Source organism: Xiphophorus couchianus, chromosome 15 (assembly GCF_001444195.1).
Source record: "Xiphophorus couchianus chromosome 15, X_couchianus-1.0, whole genome shotgun sequence".
Lineage (NCBI taxonomy): Eukaryota > Metazoa > Chordata > Actinopteri > Cyprinodontiformes > Poeciliidae > Xiphophorus > Xiphophorus couchianus.
In genome coordinates, this window is record NC_040242.1 from 1,002,456 (window position 1) to 1,014,640 (window position 12,185).

The window sequence follows — 12,185 nt, forward strand, 5'->3', positions numbered from 1 at the left end:
CTAAATAAAATTTTTTATGCTATATAAACTTTACTTTAACGTTAGAAAACGCACATCTATGTAACTGGATTATAAAAATGTCGTATATTAGCACTTCCATTGTATCTATTGGATTTTTCTAACACTCCAGTTTCGCTGGAACTGCTGCGCCAAGCTGCTACTGCGCGGCGCATGCGCAGTGCCAGCAGCTTAGGTGGGAGCAGTCGGATAGCAACGGAAAGCCCAGCAACAGAAACAACGGCACGGCGGTGAAAGGGGACAGCGCTCACCTCAGTGAGTAATATCTGCTTATCTTAACTCAGAGTCCGAGCACTCTGAAAGCAAAGCTGCGGTCTTTTGGTTAAAAAAAAAATATATATATATATATATATACTGAATGCCACAGATAAAAAGCCGTCCCGTCCCGCAGGAGACGGCATTCTTTCATTGGAGTGATGCGTGTGTGTATTATCGAAAAGGCCTCCAGAGGGGGGTGTGCTTTACATGGGGGGAAAGTGTCGTTTTCAGTCGCACCCCGTACGGACTAGTTGTTCACAGACAGCGCCGTAATGAAATCAAACCGACCCAAATCATTTGAAATGGACATTTAGCACTCTTTAGCTCAGTTAGCTTATTCGCCTCCGTTAACAGTAGTTAGCCGGGGGCTAGCTTGCCTGTCTGTGCACTTAACGGTTGTAACGTCATCCGTTAAAAAGAGTCCGACTGAGCCGTTAAACCGAGCCGGACCCAGTCCGGGCTTCAGCACAGTTCCACCGGGCTAACATGTGTAATAATATTAGTTTTTATAATCTGTGAAAACCGATTTAAAAAGCTGCCAACAGCGACCAAAGCTCAACAATAGACACTTGTCAAATTGATAATTGATATGAAATAAACATGAAAAAAAATCACAAGCAGAGAGAAATAATTTACTGTTAGTAAAAATGAAGAAATTGCTCGCAGAGAGGATATAATTTAAGAAGAAATTGAATTAAATGTGTTAAAACCAGTTTATAAAGTATGTGTATTTCAACGATTTATGGAACAAAAAAATTAAAATAATTTAAATATATAAAAAGATAGAGAGGAGCAGTTTGGACTGGGATGATGATGGAAATGTTTTTTAAAAACAAAAAATATAAATAAGTCTTTTGTTATTTGAATAAAATCAAATTTCTTGATGAGTTTCTTAGTTTTTATTTGATTGAAAGAAGAAATAAAGTTCTGTTTTTATTGTTTTGTTTTTTCTTAAATGAAGAATGGTGTGTAAAATAAATAAAGTATATATAAAAGGAAGGACTCAAATAAGTTTATCCTTCTGCCTTCCTCTTCAAACAAATAGTTATGTAAATACGTACCAAGGTATTTGAATGTGTTTGAAATAGATTATTTAAATACTTTCTAAGCTATATTTACTCTTTTTATGTCTTTAAAGTTAACATTTACGACTCTAATAATACTTTTTATTATCTGGCAATTTTGATTGCTTTGTATTAGATTTTCTAAGCTCTTATTTGCCGGTAAATTGATTTTATTGAGCGATATTATATTACCCATGTTTATAAAGTCAGTAATATGCAAGTTTCCTCCTGATTTCACTATTTCTTAAATGTTTTTCCAAACTAATAACACATTAAAGTAAAACAAGTGAAGCAACAACTTCTTTATGCCTTTGATTTTGAATTAGATTAATAAACTTATACAGTATTCCAGTTTTATGATGCTCTTATTCACTGTTAAATTTAAAATTAGTCTGTATTGAGCAGGATTATTTTGGGATGTTCTTCAGTCAGTAACATCTTTTTTTAAAATTACATTTCTTTCCAGGAGTTAGTCATTTATTTCATGTTTTTCATTCTATTGATACATAAATAAACAGTTTAAAGCATTTTAAAGTAAGCGTTTGTAACTAAGGTGAATTATTATAAACTTTTATGTATCACTGTGCAAATGTTTTAAACCACTGCTCATTTCTTTACGGTTTTGCTATAGTTTTACTATCCTAATTTTTCATTTTATTATAGTTTTATTCAGTCTGAATCTGCACTGAGTATTATTGTTTTGGATGTTTTCTGCTCAGTATTTGTTTTTTTCTATTTCCTTCCAAGTTTTCCTGGACATTTAGTTGGTTTTTGTGTTTTCAGGCTAATAACTGATAAAAATAGTTAAAGTTTTAAAACATTTTTGTGGTTTTAGACTCTATAAAGTACAAGGTAAAGATTTTAGGCTGCTACTAACAACCAGGCTTTAAAGTAATCAATTAAAATTATAATTTATTACTCTCCAAACTTTAATAAAGTCTTTTAAAGTTTCAGATTTGCTTTTTTCACCTGTTGCTTCTGATCATATTATTGTTGTCTAAATATGTTAACAACAGATGAACAGAATTTGAAACAATGTCACTTCTGATTATGTAAAAGAAAAGTAAAACTCTAATCTAGAATCTGTCAGATTAATTGCTTTTGCACCTAAAAGCTAAAATTCTCTCGTTGTAGTCAGTTTTTGTTAGTTTAATGTATTTGTTTAGCTAAATAACTGGTAATAAATTGTCCTCTTAGCGAAGTGGCGAAGCGTCTAACCTGGTTGTTTGAAAGTTGTCGGCTGTGTTAACTAAACACGGTTTCCTTCCTTGAGTTGGGAAGTTTCCTTTTCATGCCTGAGTGATTGAAAGGTCAGAGGTCACCAGATATTCTTCTAAAAATGATCAGCGACCTCTGGAGAATGCAGTGAAGGAAAACATTTTACCAATTAACATAAATTTAAGTTAACTGCTGTCTTTTATAATCGGATTAAATTGGACTGTAGCTTTCAGTTTCTTAAATTAATTTCTCATTGAGAATAATAACGTCTGAATTCCCTGGTTTGTTTAGAAATTTGTCCTTCTGAATAAATTTGACCATTGTTGGTTTGTTTAGCTGGGAAAATGACAAACTTTTCTACTCTGCTTTTCAGTAAAAATATTTTTAAAGTTGGTATTTTTGTGGTTGTGATAAGACCCGATATAATTACATCTGGAGATTATTTTCTAAATCCTAAAATAATCTGACTCCTTGCTCTATGTGTTGAAATGCCTGTTAAATCATTAACAGTAAATCAGATTGTATAGTTTATTTAAAATAACTAAAATATGATTATTGTGTTAACATATTGATCATCTTTAGATCAGATCGCAGATTAATAAGGAAAATCACTAAACGATTCTTTAAAGCACATTCTGTCTATGTGTGTTCAAACATTTTTTGTCAGATTATGTGGCAAACCCTGTTAGATTATTCACAAATGTGATTAACAAAGTTGTATTTTTCTTATTAAAAAGATTTCAACTGATAAAGGATGATTTAATAAAGTTTACATATAGGAAATCTAAGAAAACAAAAGAGCAAACTGGGTTTCCAACTAATTTGTATTTAATTTCTTTCATTTTATTTAAAAAAATTGTGTATTAGTTTCATTTCCAAACCTTTACATAAGCACCTTGTTTTGTCAAAACTCAGATTTTTGTAAATAATGAAGCATTTAAAGTAGTTATTTTTAAACAGAGACGTTCATATGGCCTCTGCTGATAGTAAATTAAAAATAAATACTTTGATGTTTCTGAATGTCTTTTATTTGACCTGAATGCTATTTTAGTTACAATGAGACTTATTTATTTATGTTGACGAGACGTTCACCGGTTCTCCTGTTCAAGGACGACTTCTGACTGGTTTCTGTTGTTTGTAAATGCTGCTGTCAAACTGGTCAAACTGGCAGCGCCGGCCATATTGATATCATTAGCTTGACGCCGCCACCTGTGAAGCGATTGTTCAGCGCAGCTTCCTGTGTGCAGCTGGTGTTGGACCGGCCCAAAGGAAATGCTCCGGTTTTGTTGGACTGCTGCTCTTTCTGCTGCTGCTGGAGACGCCAAGCAGAGCGCGTTAAATACTGGGCTAAAGGGATTAACGCAGGCTCAGATTAGAGCAAACCAGTTTATCTGCAACAAGCTGCAGGTTCAGAGCAGGAAGTGGTCAGACCTGCTGGTTTTTATTCACCGCAAAAACAAAATCTTCTTTTTATAGCTCAGATATTTTAGTACACTTAAAATAAGACCAAATTAACCTGCAAATAAATTTTCAACAAGATATAGGAGCTTGTTTTAAATAAATAATTCCTTAATATTGCTAAAAAAGGACTGGCAGATTATTTAATCTATAATACATTTTCCCATGTTATTAGTGGCATAATCTGCCAATGTTTTTCATCAATATTAACAAATTGTTTATTTAAAACAAGCTTCTTATAAGTTACTAAAAAATTACCTGTAAATTAATTTTGTATCATTTCAATTGTACTAAAATATTTCCACTATAAAAAATAAGATTTTGTGTTTTATAAATTTATTTCTGCATGACTTTGTCTATTTATGCAAATCAGGTTTTGTGTTTAAAGGGGTAATTTTATGTTTTAATTTTTTTTTAAAGTATTTCAGACGGTTTAGTGTTAATAGGGCAATCTGTTTGCCTTTGGATCCCCATTAAAAAGACTAGTTTTGTTACATTTCCATTACAATTTCACAGCTAATTTTAGTTCTTTTTTTTCATTTCCTCAGACTGAATGTCCTTCACTACTTCTACTAGATGAAGATTTATTTATAAATCTAATCTATAAATGCTATAAATCTATATATTTGCACATGCGGGGTTAAAAAAGCATAAGTCTTATTTTTAAAAAGCAATTAAATAGCCAATTTTACAAATTTAATGAGTATTTATTATGTTTGCTAATAGGATTTATAAAAACATATTTTAAAACATATATTAATGGACTAGATTTCTATTACAGTAATTTATTTATAGATGATTGCACAAAACAAAGAGCAGTCCCAATTAATTTACTCTTTGCAGAAACTGGATGAGAAAAAAACCTATAAAACAATGTCATGTTTGATATAGCTCATACAGAAAATTCATGTGTATCTGTTAAGAAAACTGAAGAATAAATACTGATTTTCATAAAAATATATTGATAAATAATATTTCTATGGTAATCTTTAAAAACACATTTTTAGAGCACAACATAAAAGAAGTTAATTTAATTTGAGATGATTCTGAGCAACATTATATTTGAATCTGATATAAAAAAACCATATTTGTTTGAACATTTAAATGTGTATTTTTAACGATATACTATATTTGTATAAAAGGTTTCATCAGATCATTCAATTAGAGCAACAAACACTTCGAGTTAAAATTCAGGCCTTATCAGATGAGCATAAAAATGTTTTAAAAATAATTACAAAGCTATTTTCTTTACAATTACAATAACTGCCACACATCTGTACCACCACATGGTGGCAGTACTGTATCAAACAGTCATAAAGCAACACATTATGAGTAATAAACATGATTTGTTTTTGTCTACAGATCTTTCTCTTAAGTGGTCAAACCCCGACTGGTTATCAATCATTAAACACCAACGTAAAGTAAGCACAGGTGAGCTTCTTTAAGGAACAGCTTTCTTGTCGTTTCACACTGATCCTTTAGCTGCTGCATGTGTTGATAATCTGTGGAGCAGGAGGATGGCGGTGAATGTCTACTCCACTTCCATGACTGCGGACAACCTGAGCCGCCATGACATGCTGGCCTGGGTCAACGACTCCCTGCAGCTCACCTACACAAAGATCGAGCAGCTCTGCTCAGGTTAGCAGCCACGTTTCATAAGCATTAATCAGATCAAACAGAGATTTTATTCCATTAACGCCTCCTCCTCCTGCTGCAGGCGCTGCTTACTGCCAGTTCATGGACATGCTGTTTCCGGGCTGCATATTGTTGAAAAAGGTCAAGTTCAATGCCAAGCTGGAGCACGAGTACATTCACAACTTTAAGGTTTTACAGGCCGCGTTCAAGAGGATGAATGTGGACAAGGTGAGACAGACGATCGCTGCTTACTACCTCAACCTCTTTAACCGACTGATGCCAGACGCCGCAGATTTGACCTTCCTGCCCCTCTGTTAAACACCAACATGCCTGGTATCCATGGAATGGTCTGACATTTAACTGACAAAAAACATTTGAGCAGAAATCAAAAGAAACATTGTATGGAGCTCTGGTAGTGGCAAAAAAGTATATATTTTGGTAGTTTTAATTTTTTTCTTTTTCAGTGAAATGCGCCTGAATTTGTTGTAATTTTTCTTCCTTTTAAATCGGATTTCCAAAAAAATACACTTCAATTGGAGTTAAATATAAGAATTTCTTAAAGAAATATATCAAAAACAAGCAATTTTAAACATGTAAGAATAAGTTTAGTAATCCCCCGTTTTGCCAACCTGTGCCAAAAGCAAAACGCCTCGGTATTTTTTACTAAAACATCTGTAAATTTGCTTTAATTTACCTCAGCTGCATCCATCTTTTCACAAGTAATGGTAGATTTATGGTTTCCAAAAAAATTTATTAATGATATTTCTAGAATGTTTATATATGGTATAATGCAAAAATAATTCTGGAGAGGGACAAAAAAATCCAAAATCTTTTCTGTTAAAGTCCTAATTTGTCTGAAACTGCTTTGATACTTACGCTCCTGATGGAGTCTCCCAGGCGTTTGGTTTATTTTGATACAAAGATTATTATTATAAATAGAAAAACTAGATTAGATTTGGGTATGCTAGTTTTAACACAGTTCAGAAAACCTTTTGAGGATTATGAGGTAAATAATAAAAAGCAGACGGGAGTAACTTTCCATTCTCTGACATTTTAAATTTTTTTTTTAGAATTTTGACTTTTTTTTCCTTAAAAATCTGATCCCTCCTCAAAATTCAGATTTGCTTTTATACAATTCTGATGTTTTTTGTCCCTGAAAATCGTCCGTTCCTTAAAAATCTGGGGGATTTTTCTCCGAATTCTGACTGTAATCTTCTGAGATTAAAATCCAGATTATTTTTTTTCCAGTGTTCCTAATCTTCCGCTCCTCTCCTGCTGCGGTTCTCAGATCATTCCTGTGGAGAGGCTGGTGAAGGGAAAGTTTCAGGACAACTTTGAGTTCCTCCAGTGGTTCAAGAGGTTTTTCGACGCCAACTACGACGGGAAAGAGTACGACCCGCTACTGATGAGGCAGGGCCAGGAGGGAACGCCGCCGCCGCCTAACCCAGGTACAGAGGACACCAGTGTGTAGGCGTGTGTGTGTGTGTGTGTGTGTATCTGGTTCAGAGCTTCATTTAATAAATCATCACCTCACCGCATCCCCTCTGTAACCAGGGGAACCCATCCATCCCAAACCTAAGCGACGCCCTCGCTCAGGTAACAGCATCAGCTCGGCGTTTGGGTTGTTGATTCGACGGTTCTGGTTTGCTGTGAGCAGCCTTGGTGTGTTTTGGTGTGTTTTTGTTGTGCTGTCATACTGCCAAATAAGTGGGAAAATAAACACAAGCAGCAGTTGATAGGTTTATATAAGTGTAGAATGTGTAAATAAGCCAGAAAATATAAACATTTTGCACTTAAAATAAAAAAAACCTTTTTCTTTAAATATGTTCTACCCAGAATTTGTTAAGTGGCATTTTTAGCTTCACCTGGTTCAAATTCTGCAAAACAAATCTGCTATTAAACAGCTTTTGTTATCAAATTATTAATCAGTAAACCCAAAACTAATCAACAGATCAGCCCTTTGTTGTAATGATGTCAAGTTAAGCAGAAAGAGACAAACTTTTCACACGTTGATGTTAAAAGAAGCAGCATTCAGCTTCTATGCTCCACAAATCTGGAACAAACTTCCAGAAAACTGCAAAACAGCCGAAACACTGAGTTCCTTTAAATCCAGAGTAAAACACACCTGTTTAAAGTTGCTTCTGAAATTTCATAAATGAAACATTAATAAACATTTTGATGTGTAACGACGGCACTTAACAAAATGTAATGTTTCAGTTGTTGACTCTGTTCTACAGCTTTATGTTTTTATCATGTAAATCACTTTGAACTGCCTTGGTGCTGAAATGTGCTAACGACATAAAAGAGATTGGTTGGTTGGTTGGTTGGTTGATTGATTGATTGATTGATTGATTGATTGATTGATTGGAAAGTATTTATTTTGCTGCAGATGATCAACCGTTCACAAAAGTAATGTTACATTATTTAGGCAATAAATGGTCATTGTTTTATTTAAGAAAGGAATTGAATAAGTTGATTTTTTGCATCTCTGAATGTTTTTCTAATATTGTACAAAAAGGCTAAAGTACGAATGTGTCGTTTTAAAATCATTTTAACATATTAATTGTCAGAATAATCATTAGCTAATTTAAAACTAAATTAATTGTTTGCTGAAACTGGAAAGAAAGTTTGTGTTTGAATATTGAGGGACTCTGGGGTAATAAAAACAGCTTTTATTACCCTCATCTAATTAATCCGATTAGGAAAACTGAGGACAGTTTCCATTTCTTTGAAGGGTTCTGGTTTGCCTTAAGTTTTATCTTCAAAGTGAAGTTAATCAAAATGTCAGAGTTAAGCTTTTCTGTTTGTTTACCGAACGTCAAAAGCAGAAAATGCAAGGAAAATATGAACCATAAAAACGTCCCAAACTGCTCCGGAACTATAAAGACTTTTATTTCTGTTTCAGTCCCCATGAGAACGTCTCCCACAGCACCGAAGACCGTCCCCGTCCCCGTCCCCCAGAGACAGATCAACCCACCAGCAGCCCGCAGAAACAACCCAGTGACCCGCAACGGGGGAGACGCAGAACTCATAGAGCTAAACCAGCAGGTACCGCGGTTCTGTCCGGTCCAAACCCTGTCTACCTGCATGAGGAGTCTCAGGTTAACTGTTCCAGGGATGTAGCTGCCCAGTATGTTGAACTGGTTGTGTCTGAGTGTCCCAGTTTGTGTTTTTTGGTGTCTGGTTGCAGATACTGGACATGAAGCTGACCATCGACGGGCTGGAGAAGGAGAGAGACTTCTACTTCGGCAAACTGAGAGACATTGAGCTCATCTGTCAGGAAAACGAAAGTGACTCCAACAACCCGGTTCTCGGCAAAATCATCGACATACTGTACGCTACAGAGGTAAACGAAGTCCGGCAGACTCAAACACCGCCACGTTTACAGAGCGAATACCGTAACAACCAGAAAGAGGACATCAAAACACATCCAGAGAGTTTCATCTGAAATACTCACTGCCTTTGAAATCTGTTATAAAATGTTATGTTGAGCGGAGTTTGGTAGTAACTAGTTACATTTACTTTAGTAACTTTTTTGAAAAAAATTGAAATTTAAAAGTATTTTACAACGCTGTACTTTTTACATTTACTTGAGTAACTTTCTTACAAACTATTGCTGCTTTTACGTCAGTAAAATATCCACTGAATGAAGAACAAATATGTTTTAACCAGAAATTCACCAAACAACCAAACACACACCTGCAGTTTTTATTAAGTTTCATTGAAAGAAACTGATTTGGAAAACTGTTTATTTTGCCTGATTTTGTTTTATCGCAATTATGTTATATAGAGGAATTATTTTCAATTTGGTCTTTAAAATACCAAAAGTTCCACTTACATTTTATTTTGATAAGTCTAATGATGTAGTTTTAAAATATTAAATGATTAATGTTTTGATCAGTTACTCAGTACTTGAGTAAACCTTTCAGCAAATACTTTTTTAATCTTACAAGTAATACTTACACTGGCAGGTTACCATTTGAAATACTTCAAGAACAAAGATTGGAAACATAAAATTACCTCTTTAAATACAAAAGCTGATTTGCATAAACAGCCAAAGTAATGTAGAAATAAATGTATGTAAAGCAGCACTGCAAAAACTCAAAATCTTACCAAGTATTTTGGATTGTTTCTAGTGCAAATATCTTGAAATAATAGAAAATTAACTGATCTTTTCAGGAGCTTGTTTTAAATAATTCCTTAATATTGATGAAAAATATTGGCAAATTGTTTCATTTATAACATGGAAAAAAATGTAATAAGTTAAATAATGTGCCACTGGAATAACTACTTTTTTCCATCAATGTTAAGGAATTATTTAGGTAAAACAATTTGTAAGTTTGTTTCGTCTTATTTCAAAGATACTAAGATATTTGTACTAGAAACTAGACAAAAATAATTAGTAGGATTTTGTGTTTTTTCAGTGTGCAGCAGAAAACAGATGCAGCTTTTTTGTGAGACAATTTTAGTTTGTGGGTAATAGTTTCTCCATCTGCATAAAGCAGATGCTGACTCGGGGGCAAATTTGTATCAACTCTCGTGACATCCAGTGAGAAAACGTTTATGGAAACATTTAGTGACATCCGAGCAACACAGATATAAAAACTGACTCAAACTGTCTCCACAGGAAGGATTCGCGCCTCCAGAAGACGAAGAAATCGATGAAGGACGAGATCAGCAGGAGTTCTGAAATCCTCCTCCTTTTTTCCGCCTCCATCTGCCACCTGTCATACTTTAATCAGACCATCAAGTCTTTTTTTTGCCTGGTTTTATCCCCATAAGTTCATTCTTAAACTCTCTGACTTCCTCCATCTCATTCACGGCTTCCCATGTCCATGACGACTTTGTTGGACCGGCTAGCTTCCCCCAGACTTTGACTTGCAAAGGACGCTCACCCAGATGCGTCTGGACCGGCCCGGCCCGGCTTGGCTCGACTGACTAACTCTAACCTGCTTCCAGAGGAGGGCAGACGCCCGGCACGGTGAGTCACGTTCAGAGTCACAACGGGATTTTAAAGCGCTTTCCTGGAGACAAGCCGCTTCCTTTGCACCAAGAGTTCATACACGAAACACTACCAAGTTTTACAAGCAATGTGATTGTTTTCTTTACGAGCTGAGATTATCGAAATAAGGCCTGCAAAATGGAAATATTTTGATTACATGATGACAAGTGAACGATTAGACATATCAGACTGAACAGCATGTTCATGCTTCATGTACATGCTTCAAGCGACTCATCGCCCTGAGGGAAAACATCGGGTTCATCATGAAACTGCTCTGACGGCTCGTTAGGTGACCACCGCATGGTGTATTTATGTTTCTATTTATTTATCTTTGTTAATCTGCTCTGTACAGTTTCTGAAAAAAACAAACAAACAAACAAACAAACAGTGGTTTGGATTTGGGGAGATTGAAAGTCTTGCACTAAATGTAGCGAAACAAGCCGAGCGAAATGATCCAAAATGCCAACATGCAGTGACTGGCTGCTGCCAGGAAGACACAGGAAGATGCAATTTTATATTTTGTAGATTTGTTCTAAAGAAGTATGTTTTGTTTTCTTTTTTATTTGCATTGAATTCCTCAGTGGCCAAGTCAAAGGCGTCTTTTTATTTATCAAACAAATATCAGGCTATAAAATCTATGAATGAACAAACACTGCAGACCCACACTACTAAATACTAATGTTTGACTGTGTTTATTTAGTTAAACATGTTAGCTGCTACCATTATTCCTCTGTTGCCGCATTTGAGTTTTCATGTATTGCAAAACGCCAACATGGCTGCCAGCAGAGGTTTGGTTTGTTGTGATTAATAACCAGGCTGAGCAGCCGGAGAGGAGAGCTTCTCACCACGGCAGCCGGGTGACCAACTTGCATCATTTGGATTTACTGCTGGAATGAAATAAAGCTCTGAGGTTTCAAGAAAATGAAAATGTTTGCTGCTTCGTTTATTGACCAAATTATCTGATAAGTGATGTCAGATTTATTCCTGTACATCTTAAATACACTAATATTCCTATTATTAGGTTGCAAAAAACTTGATTCTGTTTGGTTTAAAAGTTCTTGAACTGAGGGTGACATTTATTGTCTTGCAAATTTAATAAGATTGGGAATGGTGCGAAACCAGAATGTGTCAGTGTTTTCAAAAAGACCCTAAATAGTAAAATGTAATCGCTGATAATTATTGGAACAATACACACTTGTAATAATGAGCTTATGATTTTTAACCTGAACTCAGGCCTTCAACTTTCAGAACAGGGATGTCCAAAGTGTGGCCCGAGGGCCATTTGCGGCCCTCTGGATGATTTTGTTTGGCCCTTTGGTTCACAATACAACAGTGAATTCACAATTAATTCAATATTTTTACAGATAAAATCTAATTACTTTTATTTATTTAGCTACAAGGCTAAATAAATACAAGGCTTTTTTTATTAAACTTGTTTCTGCTTTTATTTGTTACACTTTATGCTGCTTAGCCTTTGTTGCCAAACGTAACAAAAAAAGGATAATAAACTCCAATAAAGTTTTTTAAAATGA

General features: G+C 34.8%; 1 protein-coding gene across 3 annotated transcripts; it reads left to right on the top strand.

Annotated features, from left to right (window-relative positions):
- Positions 1-157: 157 nt before the first annotated feature.
- On the top strand, positions 158-11,581 carry LOC114158945 (microtubule-associated protein RP/EB family member 3-like). 3 transcript variants are annotated; one of them, XM_028040870.1, is made up of 9 exons: positions 158-273; positions 5,379-5,447; positions 5,527-5,654; positions 5,734-5,879; positions 6,940-7,099; positions 7,206-7,247; positions 8,557-8,699; positions 8,842-8,997; positions 10,279-11,581. In XM_028040870.1, the coding sequence occupies exons 3-9, from the start codon at positions 5,534-5,536 to the stop codon at positions 10,339-10,341; spliced, it is 831 nt and encodes a 276-aa protein (XP_027896671.1). In that variant the 5' UTR covers positions 158-273; positions 5,379-5,447; positions 5,527-5,533; the 3' UTR covers positions 10,342-11,581. The 3 variants fall into 3 exon arrangements, with proteins under 3 accessions (XP_027896671.1, XP_027896670.1, XP_027896672.1); XM_028040869.1 differs by having other exon boundaries at positions 5,530-5,654; XM_028040871.1 differs by lacking the exon at positions 7,206-7,247 and having other exon boundaries at positions 159-273; positions 5,530-5,654.
- The last annotated feature ends 604 nt before the right edge of the window (positions 11,582-12,185 follow it).